A 16,872-nucleotide genomic window follows, 5' to 3' on the forward strand; every position below is an offset into this window, starting at 1 on the left:
GCCGATGTTGATGCTTTGTCCCTTGAATAAACGAATTTGCATGCTTGACGAACCCAAGATGGCGAAAAAAAAGAAGTCCAGGAAAAAAAAAAAGCCACTTCACAAAAAATAATAATGGTGCTGCCCCGCAGGGGCGTCTGCGTAAGCAGGCGTTTGGTGTGTTGCGACACCATGTACCCGAGCACACGAGGGTTGGACCCTCCCGCATGTAGCCGTGCGCGGCTTAGCCGTGTCCGGGGAAAAGGGGATCCTGTGGGTTGCGCCGATGCTGGGTGTTCGGACTTTTGAGGCCCCCCCGGCGGAGGCAACACACTTCTTTGGCCTCTGCTTCACGTAGACGGCACCCCCGGACTGACCCGGCCACCCGGGGGAAATCGGCAGTCGCCTAGCGAAGTTAAATCTGTGTGTCTAGCGAAGTTAAATCTGTGTGTATGAATTACTGCCTCAGTAAAAAAAAGTTATTAACAAGGGCTCGAAAACGTTATAAACGACCAAAGGTTCAGGCGGACGAGTCATATGTAAACAACGTTTTAAAGTATCTGCCTTAGTTACGTACAAACGAAATTCTTGTAGTAACTGCTCAAAAGAGACAGGTTCGCCGGGAATTCGGTTGTGAATCTGCAAGGCCGCACAACCCTGCTGCATTTTATTTTTCTGTTGAAAGATCTGACATTCCACAGCGACGCCAAGGGTGCTTCCTGGTCTCAAAGTGTTCACCCTGCAACTTTACAATACAAACATGAAAAACAGTAAAATGTTAAAATTTAGGTTTTTATTCAGTAATGGAAGAAGCACGACATGCTTTGTGGTCTTTAAAAGTATTGTACGTTTGGGATTGTTTAGACCGCAACTACGGAGGCGCTTCCACAACACGTAAAATATAGTCTTTGGCAGAAAAGCCCCTATTATAATTCAAGTGGTCCAGTTTCCAATAGTTACTCTGAAAAGATTACTGTCCTAAGCGGCGAGCACCGAAGAAGAGAGGTACTGTGAAAATATATAATAGCCAGCTGAGCTATGGAGTTTTTCTAGAAACCTGCAGCATATGTATATAGAAATATGAAATGCTCTCAAGGTGTGACACTGATGTGTTACTATTCTACACTCGCATAGCCGCTGTTATCGAATATTGATTTGTAAGTTCATCAGAGTGCGCGCTGACAGGTAGGCACGCAGACGGACAGTTTGTCGGGCAAACTTGTGCCCACTAAGGTACAGCTAAGTTGGGATATTGGCCATTATTGGCCAATGTTATTGAAGAATGAAATTATCTGTTTTCAACTAGTAGAATTCACTGATGAGCATTCACCTCTGGGAAAACTAAGCGTGGCCAAAGATGACGCTCACTTCTGATATGTTTGTGAACGAATGAGGCAGGTAGAATTTTCTTTTAGCGAATAAGGCACGTCGAACGAATCGTGCCAATAAAGAAAACCTGTTTTTCGAGCAGTTGGGCTTTGCCACGCGGTTGCTCTGTGTGGCCTGACAATGCAAGCGGGGGCGGCTGTGTGGGGAGACTGTCTGGAACTTTGTCGAGGGAGTCACTCGACAAGCGAACCATGTCGCTCATTTCATCATCATCATCACCATCATCATCATCATAATCATCATCAAAATCATAATCAACATCGTCAGCCTGGTTACGCCCACTGCAGGGCAAAGGCCTCTCCCATACTTCTCCAACAACCCCGGTCATGTACTAATTTTGGCCATGTTGTCCTTGCAAACGTCTTAATGTCATCCGCCCACCTAACTTCCTGCCGCCCCCTGCTACGCTTCCTTCCCTTGGAATCCAGTCCGTAACCCTTAATGACCATCGGTTATCTTCCCTCCTCATTACAAGTCCTGCCCATGCCCATTTCTTTTTCGTGATTTCAACGAAGATGTCATTAACTCGTGTTTGTTCCCTCACCCAATCTGCTCTTTTCTTATCCCTTAACGTTACACCTATCATTCTTCTTTCCATAGCTCGTTGCGTCGTCCTCAATTTGAGTAGAACCCTTTTCGTAAGCCTCCAGGTTTCTGCCCCGTAGGTGAGTACTGGTAAGACATAGCTGTTATACGCTTTTCTATTGGGGGATAATGGCAACCTGCTGTTCATGATCTGAGAATGCCTACCAAACGTACCCCAGCCCATTCTTATTCTTCTGATTATTTCCGTCTCATGATCCGGATCCGCCGTCATTACCTGCCCTAAGTAGATGTACTCCCTTACCACTTCCAGTGCCTCGCTACCTATTGTAAATTGCTGTTCTCTTCCGAGACCGTTAAACATTACTTAAGTTTTTTGCAGAATAATTTTTAGACCCACTCTTCTGCTCTGCTTCTCCAGGTCAGTGAGCATGCATTGCAATTGGTCCCATGAGTTACTAAGCAAGGCAATATCATCAGCGAATCGAAGTATTCTCCATTAACTTTTATCCCCAGTTTTTCCCAATCCAGTTCTCTGAATACCTCCTGTAAACACGCTGTGAATAGCATTGGAGAGATCGTATCTCCCTGCCAGACGCCTTTCTTTATTGGGATTTTGTTGCTTTCTTTATGGAGGACTGCGGTGGCTGTGGAGCCGCTATATATCTTTCAGTATCTTTACATACGGCTCGTCTACACCTTGATTCCGTAATGCCTCCATGACTGCTGAGATTTCGACAAAATCAAACGCTTTCTCGTAATCAAAGAAAGCTATATATAAGAGTTGGTTATATTCCGCACATTTCTCTATCACCTGATTGATAGTGTGAATATGGTCTATTGTTGCGTAGCCTTTACGGAATCCTGCCTGGTCCTTTGCTTGACAGAAGTCTAAGGTGTTCCTGACTCTATTTGCGATTACATTAGTAAGTACTTTGTAGGCAACGGACAGTAAGCTGATCGGTCTATAATTTTTCAAGTCTTTCACGTCCCCTTTCTTATGGATTAGAATTATGTTAGCGTTCTTCCAAGATACCGGTACGCTCGAGGTCATGAGACATTGCGTATACAGGTTGGCCAGTTTCTCTAGAATATGCCCACCATCCTTCAACAAATCTGCTGTTACCTGATCTTCCCCAGCTGCCTTCCCCCTTTGCATAGCTCCCGAGGCTTTCCTAACTTTTTCCAGCGTTACCTGTGGGATTTCGAATTCCTCTAGACTATTCTCTCATCCATTATCGTCGTGGGTGCCACTGGTACTGTTTAAATCTCTATAGAACTCCTCAGCCACTTGAACTATCTCATCTATATTAGTAATGATATTGCCGGCTTTGTCTCTTAAGGCATACATCTGATTTTCGCGAATTCTTCATTTCTTCTTCACTGCTTTTAGGCTTCCTCCGTTCCTGAGAGCATGTTCAATTCTATCCACATTATACTTTATTATGTCAGCGGTCTTACGCTTGTTGATTAACTTCGAAAGTCCTGAAGTTCAGAAGATACATCCTTTTAACATCTCAATCGAACCTCAAATCATCCTTGGAACTACGCCACTTACAATTCCCTTGGAGCAGAAAGTTTTGCAAAACAAGGCAAACGGAAGTTACATTAACGAGACTACGTTGTCGAGTCCCATCTCTAAATTTTTACATGCACCGATCTGGTCTGGCAATATCCCCATTGTGCCATTTTTGCAATGCATTAGAGACGATTGAGCACTACCTACTGGAATGCAGACGTCTTTCCTCCATGAGGAAAATGACATTAGAAATTATAGTGCGACAGCTTGGCCTGCCATTGAACACTCCGGTACTACTGTCTTTCGGAGCGTCTGTGCTTGGGCACTCACACAGGAATGTGTGCTTCGCCTTAGAAAAATTTATTATTGAATCAAACCGATTTCATTGATGTCCGTATTATTCTATTCATTCCTCCTCTATTGCCTCATTGATATATTATAGATAACTATTTTTTTCCTCTACGTAGCATGACAATCTACTGAACCGTTTCGATTTTCCCTCGCCTAAATTCATGTAACAAAATTTTAGATTTTCACCTCCATTTTCTGAACACATAAGCAAAGACTGCCTGACTCTTGGCCAATCCCCGCGAGTGGGTAAGCGCCAAACTCATCAAGGGCATCATCATCATCATCAGCAGCAGCAGCCCGTGCAAACACGCGGAAGCACACGTCACGTGCGTAGAAGAAGCACCAGCCGCGTTCCGTTCAGCCAGGCTCTGCGCACCTTGGAATCGGTAGGATTAAGAGGTATGATCGGTGCACCTTTTACAACAATAATTGTTACGGGTTCTTTCCATTCTCGATGCGACCGTGAGCCATGTGTCTAGAACCGTACCGTGTAGCTCCCTCGTTAACATCTATGTGACAGGCCAAGGCGTTTGAACGCGACCCGTTAGCGATGTTGGACCGAGTACGACAGGGAATACGACGTTGAGTACGGCGTGCTCGGTTTTAGGCGGCATTGCCTTCGGGAACGGCTCGTACTTTTCACCGAGAAACGTCATACCACTAAAGTGGACGAAGTTAACGCCATTTTGGATTTATTGCCACCGCGGCCTTGCGAACGAAAGTGCTGTGCTAGAACGGGAAGGGAAAGTGCCATTAATGCCATTACATAAGATAAGTATGCAGTCCATCTTAGTCTATGGGAGAGAGCACATCCTTTTTTCCGTGCAAATGCGCCGATCAGTTTGCTACACGAGCGCCGAAGTCAACGTCCCACAAATTTCTGAAGCTGGAGAAGCAATGCTCAAAACAACAGCCAGAGGTGAACTTTACGGGAATTCTGCCACCGGTAGAACCGAGGATGGTTGGGTTCTTGTTCTTTATATAACGAACGGCACGTGTATAACTTTGCAAAGGTTCTGGCGCAATCGGTTATCTTTGTAGAGGTTGGGCAAGAGTGTGCAGGCCCCATTCTACGTCGAACATGGTGTTGCATTTTACCCAGGCCGCGATCTCGAAGGACGTGAGCAAGAAGGGCGCGCGACGTCAACGTCGCCGGCAGAAGACTGTGGAGGGCGACGCCGTGCCATCGTCAGTCTCGTCGCCTGCCAGAACTATTTGCCCACCTGATCGGAGCCCCATGTCCGCGAGTGGTGCGGCAAGCCCCGTCAACGCACATTCGCCTGGCACCCCCAGCGCGGGCCAATCCGCATCGCCGGGAACAAACGTGGCCAAGCAACTATCGTCACCCGGAAGTGTCACTACCGTGGAACCGGCACCACCAGGCAGCGGCAGCGGCGGTCACCCCGACCGTGGCAGTCAGCAGCTTGCAGCGGTGACGTCGACTACCTCCGGTGTCACAACATCGGTAAGGAGGCGCCTTATCGTAGGAAAGGAAAAAGAAACTGCGGACAAGGCCAGCGGCCTCCGAGATTCGCGCGCACCGGCTAGTTTTCCTCCGGCGGTTCCCAATCGCACGGAGAGAGCGCGATTTAAGAGGTGGGCGTGGCCGACTCCTCGTCTGCGCCGCGGCGCTCGCTACCGAGGCGCCGTAAAGACCAGACCACACGTACGCTTGCAGACGCGCGCAAGCGCGCGTTCACGCGCCCACGCATGCGCACACGGTGCGACATGGTTCGTACGCGTGGACACGCCGCGTGATCTCGGGGAACAGCTCCTCTCCGTTATCGCGCGCTTGGGTTGCCTCGCGTCGGCGCGCCTGGCCAATCAGCTACGGCGCGGAACGTTGAACTCTCAGCGAAGCAGATTTATATCATGCAATAAAGGGGTTCTTCCGTCTTTTATGCGCGGATCTAACAGCTCTAAATATGTAAGAATTACGTTTATAGATATCGAAGCATTTTGATACAATGTCAATCACAGACTGCGAAGCGGCGTCTGCCAAGGCATCCGTGAGTGAGCCCGGTGAGCGCGCGCTGTCGCGCGTCTTCGTGGATGCGCACTGCCATTCCTCGCAAGGCGTGGCAGGCGCTACGCGCGCGGACTCGAGCTTGCGTGCGTCCGCAAGCGTACGTGTGGTCTCGGCTTTAGGGTGCCTCTATGCACAGCAGCGCTGGGATCGAGGTGCCCTAAGGTGCCCTAAGGTCCCTGAAGAGAGAGAGAGAGAGAAGAAACTTTATTATTGAATGGCCGGCAATTTCGTTGTGGTGGCCTCAGGTGGCGGCTCCAAGTCCTTGGACTCGGGCGGCATCTTTGGCTTGCCGGACGGCCCAGAGCTGGTCCGCCAACTCTGAACTTTTGAGAGCCGCCTCCCAGCGGCGGCGACGCCGATGGAGAAGGTCCCCGGCGGGCCCCGCAGCTGGGGCGGCGTCGGGGAGAAGCGAGCTCGAGGCTTCCCGTACTGTGGTAACGGCCGCAATTACGGACGCGTCGCGAACGGATGTGGTCCCATTACCGTGGTTGCCGGCACATTCCCAGAGCATATGTCGCAGCGTTGCTCGCTGAATAAAATTTTATTCAAGAACCTTAAAGGGACACTAAAGTGAAAAATAATTTCTTCTGCATCAGTAAATTACCGTTCTACAACACCAAAAACACCACTCTTACAACGATACGACGTTTGGCAAGCCAGAAAAAGCGCAAGAACGAAATACGGGTGGCGACGCCTACTTAAGTTCCCGCACCTGGGGGCTGTGACGTCTTGGATTTTGATGGCATCTTCTAGGGCCTACTAATTATATATAGCGGTATAGATTGACTGCATTGTGTTCCAAAGGAACCAAATATTAAACATGGCAACTTTCGGGAACCTTTATTCAGCCAACGCGGCTCCAATGCGAAAACATACTTTGGAATCCCTGACGTACCGGCGCTGGGGTTTCGGCGCGAAATTCAAATAATAGTACTTGCAACTTCATTTTCTCATCTAATAAGCAAACTACCTTTTTGAAACAACTGCCTGCAGGGTTCTCAAACAATGCTGCATTAGTCTAAACTGATTTATTGTTTCGCTTTAGTGTCCCTTTAAGGCGCCGGACAGGCTTTCAGGCACTCTGGTGATATTGTCGCGCTTTGCCGAACCCACTTTCCCTTCCCGTTCTAGCGCAGCGCTTTCGTTCTCAAGGTCGCGGTGGCAATAAATCCAAAATGACGTTAAGATACCCTTTCCACAATTCCCATATCAAGATGGCATCGAACCAATTGGCAGGTGTGAGCAGTTTCCCAACAGAAGTTGGGAATTTAATGAGTGGTCTCGTTCCCGCACCAACTAACCTGACCACATGTAGATAGTATTCGGTTTTGCTAAGTTTTCGGAAACACGTGCAGAATTCAAAGGACAAAAATGATTTGCGTAAACGTAGTTTATATCGCAAATAACAAATACGAGAGCCTAAGGCACGAGAGGGTGTCAGGACTCATAACGCTTCAAAACCTTTCAGCGCTGCCAGCCTTCAGTGCACAGCACTCTACGCGGGCGACAGCTGACGACCGCCAATAGCTTAAGCGTTCATACGGGCTTCTTATAACAGAAGGAAGCGCTGCTTGAGTTTGTTTGTACCTCATTAATATCTGTGCGCGATCAAATAGTAAGGCGATGTTCCACGGAGGAAGACCACAGAATACGTCGGCGGCCATAGTTAGCCAGCCCATAGTCCATCCAGAGATATCTTGAACAATGCAGGATGACAGAATACCCCTCTTACTTCCCACGTCAGGATATTTTACGCCGTGAACAAGTGGTCATGAAGAAGATAACGTACTACTAACACAAACAAAAACGTATGTCCTTAGAATGACCGAATTTCGTGGAACTGAGCAGTTGTTTTTTTTTTTCCGTAAATTAGGGCTAAATGAAAAGAACTCGGAAGATCTTGGCGCTGCTTCTTTCCCTTGTCTATGAAACTGCTCCGCAAAAGGCAAAAAATATATATATTGAGGCACCATATACTACATTGTGATCATGGTTGACGTGCGAAGCTGCTATGGTGGTATGAATTATGTTGGCATGGGGTTTTGTGGACATCTATTTTATCAGGCGTATGGATCACGCGCGGCCATATCACGCGTGGAGCGAAACTGCACCAAAATTCACCTTGGTTGGCTTAACAGGCACGCACTTTACGTCACGCACTACGTCATACATACACAGAGCTAACCCCGAAGGGATTTAACGACGCCGCTCTAAAGACGCATGTGTTGTCGACGCAGCTGCGAAGGAGCGCCGTTTAGACGCAGGTGGCCGTTAAACCGAGCCTCGATGCCAGCGACGATATGTGTTGACCGGGGTGCAGTCCAAAGGAGTGCATGAAAGAACGCACGTTCGTTTGTAATTTGTGACTCAGCATACTTTCTAGTTAATTAGCCAGATAGAAACATGGAAGGACTAGCGTTCTCTTCAAGCGGACATACATGGCGATGTCCGGAAGAAGACGAGGAGGCGTGCGGATGTGTCTTGCGTGCGCTTCCAGGTTTTTCGATGTTCCTGGCGGATTTATGCTTGTGCTCAAGCCAACTTCGATTGGAATCATCAGCGGAAGTCACCAGGATCACCTGGATACCAAATTCCGGCAAGTGGACCCAATTTTCGGCTATCTTTCGACTCTGACGCGTCGTCCCGGCAGCTGCGTTCGACCTAGCGTCGACTCCGACCACTGCCCGCCGGCCAAGCGTCGGTGCGTCGCGCTGCCGACCCCTGGGGCTTAGCACGGCTGGATATCTTCGGCGAAAATGGAGGTTGTTGTTCAAGGGGAGGATATTTCTCCTGAAGAATTTTCCGAGAAGGTCGGTTGGTTCACGATCAACACAAGCCGGCAACGCGGCAGCCAAGATGGCGGCCGCGAAGGAGGAAGCCAAGGTGTCGGCTCGGATCGAAGAGAGAGACAAGATGGCGGCCACGGCCACGTGAGCACCAAATCAATCAAGATGGCGGGGAGGAAATTGGCGCTGCGCTCCGTGGCGTCACAGCAACCACGCCTACCTACTGGCTTGCATAAGGTGATAATCCGACCGAGCGGAGGATTGAAAGCTCTATCTTTGGGTGGAGACGTGAAGATATATGAGATTGTTCGAGCCGCTGCGGGCGTGAATTTGAAGGAGGCTAAGGAAGACATTATTCAACTTAACACCAAGCAAAACACCATTTTGGTGGGCACCATGAGTGAAGAAAGAATGCATCGGTACCTGAAGATAAAAATACTTCAGGTTGATCAGGCAAAATACGAAGTAAACGCCTACCTGTCAGCCCCCGATGGCAGTGGCAAAGGAGTTATTCATGGGATCCCGGTGGAACACACGGAAGCACAGATTCTGGACAACCTGGATTGTTCAAGGAACCCCAAAATCAGAGGGGTCAGAAGAATGGGGAAGACATCGACCTCAGTTCTGATACTCTTCGTAAACGATAATGTGCCGTTTTGGATTTATTATGGAGGCGGGCTCCTCAAGTGCTTCCTCTACAAAAAGAAGTTTGAGGTGTGCAACGCATGCGGACATCTTGGGCACCGCTCTGATGTGTGTCCGGACCCGGACGACGTCAAGTGCCGCGGCTGCGGTACGGTGAAGCCACCGGATGGACACGTGTGCGATCCCAAATGTGCTCTTTGTGGAAAGGGACATGAACTGGGCAACAAGAAGTGTCGCGAGATCTACCGAACTCCGTACATCGTCAGGAAACGCCGGCGGGAGCGGAAGCTCCAAGAAGAGGAGGCGAAGAAAACACCCTCGTCTGGGCGAAAAAGCCGATCAAGAAGCCGGGAGGGCTTCCGGAGCCGCTCCGGCTCCTTCCCTCGCCTCGATCACCCGGGCCGTTCCAGCTCCAGGGGCTGCTCCAGCTCCAGGGATCGTTCCGGCTCCGGGGTCCACTCCGGCTCCAGGGCAAGATCGTCGTCAAGGCCGAGGAATGAAGCCAACAAGCAAAGGGAGGTGAGCTGGGTAGATAAGGTCTCCCCCAAAAATACAGAGTCCGAGGAACTCGCCAAGATGAGAATCACGGTAGAGAAACTCATTAAAAGAGTAGATGACCTCGAAAAGGAAAACGCTATGCTAAAAAGGGAGAAGAAAGTAGCTAACGCAGTCAAAACCGCTAACACGATTGGAGCCCACCCAGCCGTTGAAAGCACTGTAGCGATGCAGGTAGATGACACCCGCTCCCCACCTCTGAAAAGGAAACCAGGCGCGAACGCGCCACAAGAACCCACAATGGCAGATCTGTGCAAGAAAATGGACGACTTCCAGGCGAGCTGGGAGGCAAAGTTCGCATCAGTCATCCAAGCCATCCAGGCGCTATCGGAAGAAAGCCAGAAACACAGGGCCGCGTTGGTGAGCATTAATAACTGGCAGAGGGAAACAGAGCAGAAAGTACATGGTGGTTCTCAGACGGCTGCGACCCTAATACCACTGGGTGATAATCCACAATTCAATCATGGCCAGTCACAATAAACACACGATTTGGCAGTGGAATTGCCGCGGGTACCGTCGCAAAAGGGCGGTCCTACAGCAGCTCCTTCTTGGCAAAGACAATCCGGACGTAATCGCTTTACAAGAAACTGCGGGGATGGCAAAATTATCGGGCTACATATCATTTAGTACAGGTGATGGAAGATCCGGGGTAACCACCCTGGTCAGGAGAAACTTGGCAGTCGTTAAGCACGACACGGAGGTTATCAACGTAGACCACGTCCTTGTTGAACTCATTCCAGCAAAAAAGAAAGAAGGCAGCCTCTTTGTTCTCAATATCTATAGCAGCCCGAAACAAAGGAAGGCCCGATTTGGACCTCTTCTCCAAAAAACTCTGCGTATTGCCAACAGGCAAGCTTTGGTAGTGGTGGGAGACTTTAACGCCCAACACGCTGCCTGGGGGTACAGAAAAGAAGGAGTTAAGGGAAGGGAGCTCTGGCTGGATGCACAGCAAGAGGGGCTCACCTTAATGACCGACCCCCAAACCCCCACTAGAACGGGGAATAGTGTCAGCATAGACACCTCACCCGACCTCACATTCGTCAAAAACGTGGGAGATGCAACCTGGGTTAATACCCAGGAAAACCTAGGTAGCGATCACTTTATTCTCGAAACAGTGGTGAGCGCAGGCCCTGCCAGGAGAAAAGGCAGAAACCAGCTAATTGTTGAATGGGATGCCTTTCGCGAAATAAGAAGGGAGACGGCAGGGAGTGAGATAAGGGATATTGATGAATGGGCTAAGAAACTAGGCCAGGACGTTAAAAACGCAACCAAGGAGATAACGGAGGATTCTGCACTGGAGATAGCGGACAGCCACCTCCTCCATATGTGGGAGGCTAAGCTCAGCATGGAAAAACGGCTCAGGAGGCAAAGGTGGAACCGCAATCTCAGGAGACGGATCGCTAGGCTCAATAAAGATATAGAAGATTACGCGCTCAAACTAACCAGGTAGAACTGGGAGTCCACCTGCGATAGGATGGATGGAAATATAGGCCTAGCTAGGACATGGAATCTACTCCGCTACCTGCTGGATCCACAGGGCTGCAAAACAGCGCAGCGACAGAACCTTCAAAAAATTCTTCACTTGTACGAAGGTACGGAGGTAGATCTAATGAAGGACATACAGGAGAGATACATAGGGGACACTAGCAAGGAACCCCTACCTAACTATGAAGGCGTAGGCAACTCCAGCCTAGACGAACCCATCAGCGAGGCGGAGGTCCGGGCGGAGATTGCCAAGCTCAAAACCAAATCAGCTTCAGGCCCGGATGGCGTTAGCAATAAAATGCTACGCAATCTAGACGATAACTCTATAACTGCATTAACTAACTTTATGCAGAAGTGCTGGGAAGAGGGTAAACTACCAAATCAGTGGAAAACCGCTAAGGTGGTGATGATCCCAAAACCAGGCAAGAAACTCCAGATAGAGAACTTAAGACCTATCTCTCTAACCTCTTGTGCAGGCAAGCTTTTGGAGCACGTTATTCAAACGCGGCTCAATAACTACATGGAGGATAATGACCTCTATCCGCATTCGATGGTGGGCTTTAGGCCCAGGCTCTCCACCCAGGACGTGATGCTGCAACTAAAACACCAAATCATCGATGCGGAAACGGGGGACGCAAAGGCAATTCTAGGGCTTGACCTAGCGAAGGCTTTTGATAACGTCACACATAAAGCCATTCTTGAGAACCTTCAGGACTTGGGAGTAGGCGTACGAACCTACAATTACATTAGGGACTTCTTGTCAGACCGAGAAGCAAAAATCCATATTGGAGAATGCCAATCGGATGACATTAAATTAGGCAGCAAAGGGACCCCACAGGGCTCTGTGCTCTCGCCGTTTCTTTTCAATGTGGCCATGATCAAACTCCCTGAAAGACTGGAGGCTATTGAAGGACTAAATCACAGTATATACGCTGATGACATTACGTTGTGGATAGCTAGGGGCAGCGATGCCCAAATAGAGGAAACCCTCCAAAGAGTTATCCAGGCAGTTGAAGGTTATGTCGGACCTAGGGGACTTAAATGTTCACCGCAAAAATCGGAACTGCTTCTATACCAGCCGAAAGGCAGGGCCAGTAAGGAGGAACCGCAAATCTCTCTCACAGCTGGGGGGATCCCCATTCCAAAAGTGGACAAAATCAGAGTTCTGGGACTTTTTATTCAGGCCAATGGTTTTAATGGCGAAACAATAAGGAGACTAGACGGCTGCGCACTGCAGACCATGAGGCTGATCCGCAGGATCGCCAACAGGCGGTCCGGGATGAGAGAAGCGAATCTAGTTAGGCTAGTCCAGACCTTTGTGATAGGTAGAATAGCTTATGTTGCTCAGTTTAGGTTTAATAGCTTATGTTGCTCAGTTTTAGGTCATTCGAGAAGAAGAAGATTGATGGCATCATACGTAAAAGTATAAAACAGGCGCTGGGGCTTCCCATCCGCACTGCAAATGAAAAGCTTTTAGCTCTAGGGCTCCACAACACGCTTGAAGAGATTATTGAAGCAGTGAGGATCTCGCAGTATGAGAGACTTGCGGGAAGCCCTACGGGCAGGAAAATCCTAGCTAGGCTAGGCATAAACTATGAGGGGCAGGAAGGCATCAAAATAGACCTGCCGCGAAGCATGCGGAACCGACTAATAATCCCACCACTACCTCAAAACATGCACCCAATCCATCACAAGGAACGCAGACAGAAACGGGCCGAGGCTCTTGAGAAGCGTTTCAAAAACTCGAAGGACGTGCTCTACGTTGATGCTGCAGACTATGGCAACGGCCGCATGGCCCTAGCTGTAGCGAGCGCTGAAACTAGATTGATAGCCAGTGGCACAGTTCCAACGGATTGCTCTCAAATTGGAGAAGAATCTGCCATAGCACTTGCAATTGCAAGTACTTCGGCCAAAATTATAGTCAGCGACTCTAAGGTTACGGTGATGAACTTTGCCAGAGGCAGAATTTCTCCCGAGGCGAACAGAATCCTGCAGACCTGCAGAGATAGCAGGAAAATTGAAATAATCTGGGCACCTGCGCACGCCTCCCTCGCTGGGAATGAGGCGGCCCACGAATTAGCTCGAGGACTCACATTCCGAGCTGGTGGGCTAGCCGAAGGCTTCACGGGGCGAGACCGCTTAGTGTGCTACAGAGAGATCACACAACACTACAGACTAGGGCGGGTTAAATATCCTCCGGCTGATGCATCCTTAAACAAGAGCCAGGCCTCCACTTGGCGTCGCCTGCAAACCAACTCGTTTCCAAGCCCGGTGTCGTGCAGCCTCTACTACCCTGGTCAGTACTCTAGCCAGTGTAAGCTATGTAAAGCCAGGGCTAATCTTAATCACATTCTGTGGGAATGCCCACAGGCTCCCTCTGAGGGAAGAATAACCTCTTTAGAACAATGGGAGACCTTATTACTCAGCTCCGATCCGGAGATTCAACTGAAGACCGTCCAACTGGCCGAAAACGCCGCTAGGGTCCAAGGACTCCTGGCCGTCGTCTAGGTGGGAAGACTTAAAGCCTTCCCTACATCTGTTGGACAAATAAAGTTTTACAATGGCGATGTCCGTTGTCCTCCCGAAGAAGCCCATGTATTAGCAGAAGACGGGAATTTTTTCAGTTTTTACCACTTCGCTGTGAACTACGTAATTATGAAAGGTAAAGGAAACACGGCGTAATGTTAGAATAGTCTTAGCGACTAACTGCCACGGAATTTGATTAGGAAACATTTGGATAAAGCAAGCGTTACAGTCGTTTTCTGTAACTGTACTCCCTCCGTAGATGTCCACGTATTGACAGCAGACGGGAATTCTGTAACGTTTACAACTTCACTGTGAACTAATTACGACAGGTAAACTCGGCGTAATGATAGAATCGTCTTAGCGGCCAATTCCAGTATCATTTCCAAAGCTAGAGCTATATACAGAGCATTCGCGAGGAAGTTGGCTTCGCCGAAAGGCACTTCCTATTCGCCGCCATGCATTTTTCCGAAGTGTAGACACAGACAGCTTCACTGGAAAAAGAGCCGCACAAAAACCTTCCTGCGCGCGCGAATCTCGGAGGTCGTGACAAGGGTTCCAAGGTTTGTCAAGTTTGACCCAGACGACATGGCATACTAGTGGAGCATGACAGCTACGAAAAAGCTAGGTTCCCGTACCTGTACTGTTAGGTACCTCCTGGCCAGGTATGAAGCCGACATTAAATATCGGAGTAGTTTCGACAAAGTTTTTGCTGATAGGGCCGTTCGCCAAGAACGGTTGTGTTTTGCGTGGTAGCAAGAGGTTGCGCTCAACAACTCATCGTATGTCTGTCTCGGGAATGTTATAAAGCGGATTGGAAGACCTAGCCCTGGATGTACGTGTCTGATCTTATCGAGGTTGCAGTGCGATGACATAGCAAGGTACAGTGCAAGTGTTGATAGAGAAAGGCACCAGCCTTCATCAATGACGTAGACGCGAAAGTGCCACCTGTCCGGTACCCGTTTGCACTTATCGAAAAGGCAGATGGGTGGTCAGTTTTCTTGTACGTTTCACGATATGTATGTTCTCGCAAGGCTTCTAATGTTAAATCATTGTACCGATCAAAGGGTGGCCCTTCGCAATAAAAGAAGGTGTATGGCCTTGGGATGCAGCAGGCGAGTTGATAGCGAGCCACTGAGAGGAGCCACTTGACAGACGGAGTGGCAGTTGCGGCACTGGTTACAGGGTTACAGCGCCGTAACGAGTAACTAAGCGTTACGTGCGCTCAACAAGGGCGAGTCTGTGCGCCGAGTTTTTCAACCATAGTTCACGTAGGCCACTAGCACTCCCTCCTATAGGCACCCGCAGCGTCATCCCGTAACCTAATCCTCACTTGTTGCATGCTGCCAGTGGAAGTTCGAAAAATTGGAGGACGCTTAAGCTTCGCCTTCAAGAGTGGAACGCGACAGCGTTCCCGTCGACCCGCCAAGGGGTGTAAGACGATGGGCTACGGCGCAGCGACTACGCGCCCCGCATCAGACGCGGTGAGCGTCGAGCAACGCAGCGTTCGGCGCGGCAACGAAATGTGCGCCTGAGCAAGCGACGCACGCCTGAGCCTTAGAAACAACTCGTTTCTAAGGCAACACCGCATTCACTAGAGGCGCTTTTCTACCGCTTTGAAGCATCGAACTCGTGGCTCAGTGGTAACGTCTCCGTCTCACACTCCGGAGACCCTGGTTCGATTCCCCCCAACCCATCTTGCAAGTTGTTTTTTATTCATGAAGTGCCTGCTGGGATTTATCGCTCACGGCCAACGCCGCCGACGCCGACGACACCAGCTTTTCTGCGACACGAGCTCCTTAACGCTGTCGCGTTAAGACCAAGCGCCAGCGAAGGACAGCGTGCCGATCACGGAGGCTGCATTGCGCAGGTGGAGCACGCTCCGGTGTCGAGCGGCGTGACATCGGCGTCCTCCGTGGCCTTCGCAGCCCCGTCGACCAACGCCTGCGGATACGCCGAGCAGGCTTCGGCCACGGATGGGAACGGAGGAGCGGGGCGTGCCCTCCGGGGTCGCGCGTCCAGTGCCACCAGAGTCCAATTGGAGCCGAGCCAAGGGACTACGCGGAGAACGATGTCGCCACACAACGTGAGAGCCTGAGCTGCTGGTCCCCTGCATGAGGTTCGGGATCATTCCGTACTTAATTCAACTACGCTGAAGGCAAAATGAAATAACTTTTCATTTCATTTTTATTTCCTTAAAGACCCCCTGCAGGGGGTTTTACATAAGGGGTGGGTTTAACGTGAGAGAGCAAAACATTTTTTTTTCATGATGACAGGTGGGATGTAACTTTTTCTAGGAAGGTTGATGGACAGGTGATGGCTACAATTTTATGGGGAAGGTCGTTCCAGTCGCTTGCTGTTCGGAGGAAGAATGACTGGGAAAATGTAGTCGTACGGGCACGTTGGCGTGAGACTTTCAGCGGATGACCAATTTAGCGAGACGTGCGTGATGGCGGTGCGCAGATGTATGGCTGCTGTCTGAGCTGGGAATAATATAATTTGTGAAATAGGCACAGGCTAGAAATACGGCGATGGAGGGAAAGACTGCATAATTGGGACTGTAGCTTGAGAGATGAACCCCTGATATAGGATGAGTATGAGCGGTTATAACTGATAACTGATAGAAAATAAACTATAAAATAACTGATAAATAAAATAATAAAATAACTGATAGAAGGAGGCACTACGCGACGACACATGAAAACCGTTGGTAGTTTCTGCTTGTGAGGCATTACCTATGCGGAAGGAAAATTGAAATATAAAAATTTTTAGGATACAGTAGTTGGCTGGGAAAAAATAATAAACTAAAGTGATCATTTACCTGGTATAAAAGAGGTTAGGTTGTGCATTACTGAATGTGTTGTGGTATACAGGAGTAGTCACTGATGCGAGCAGGCGATTCCATTCTTTCTTAGTGTGTAGTAGGTATACGTAAAAGATGAATCAATTTTGAGAAGGCAGAACGATAGCTGGAAAAGAACAAGGACGAGAGGAGTAAGCAGGACTGGCGCTTACTTCCGACTGACGTTTAAACTTGATATCAAGGCGATATAATATTAGAAGAAAGT

The 16,872-nt window shown here is 49.3% G+C and overlaps 2 protein-coding genes across 6 annotated transcripts in view; both read left to right on the forward strand.

The window, feature by feature from the left end:
* Window positions 1–4,067: 4,067 nt before the first annotated feature.
* LOC139048027 (endothelin-converting enzyme 1-like) overlaps window positions 4,068–16,872 on the forward strand; it is a 35,196-nt gene continuing 22,391 nt past the window's right edge. For 2 of the 5 annotated variants that reach the window (XM_070522371.1, XM_070522373.1), the window contains exons 1-3: window positions 4,068–4,180; window positions 4,884–5,246; window positions 15,675–15,890. In XM_070522371.1, the coding sequence (XP_070378472.1) occupies window positions 5,019–5,246; window positions 15,675–15,890 (444 nt within the window). In that variant the 5' untranslated portion in view covers window positions 4,068–4,180; window positions 4,884–5,018. Of the gene's footprint in view, window positions 4,181–4,883; window positions 5,247–15,674; window positions 15,924–16,872 lie in introns of those variants that run through there. The other 3 variants (XM_070522374.1, XM_070522375.1, XM_070522376.1) reach the window with 2 other exon arrangements.
* On the forward strand, window positions 8,255–12,608 carry LOC139048026 (uncharacterized). Its single transcript, XM_070522370.1, has 2 exons — window positions 8,255–9,760; window positions 9,971–12,608. The coding sequence occupies exons 1-2, from the start codon at window positions 8,567–8,569 to the stop codon at window positions 10,274–10,276; spliced, it is 1,500 nt and encodes a 499-aa protein (XP_070378471.1). The 5' UTR covers window positions 8,255–8,566; the 3' UTR covers window positions 10,277–12,608.

This window comes from Dermacentor albipictus, chromosome 7, assembly GCF_038994185.2.
Source record: "Dermacentor albipictus isolate Rhodes 1998 colony chromosome 7, USDA_Dalb.pri_finalv2, whole genome shotgun sequence".
Taxonomy (NCBI): Eukaryota; Metazoa; Arthropoda; class Arachnida; order Ixodida; family Ixodidae; genus Dermacentor; species Dermacentor albipictus.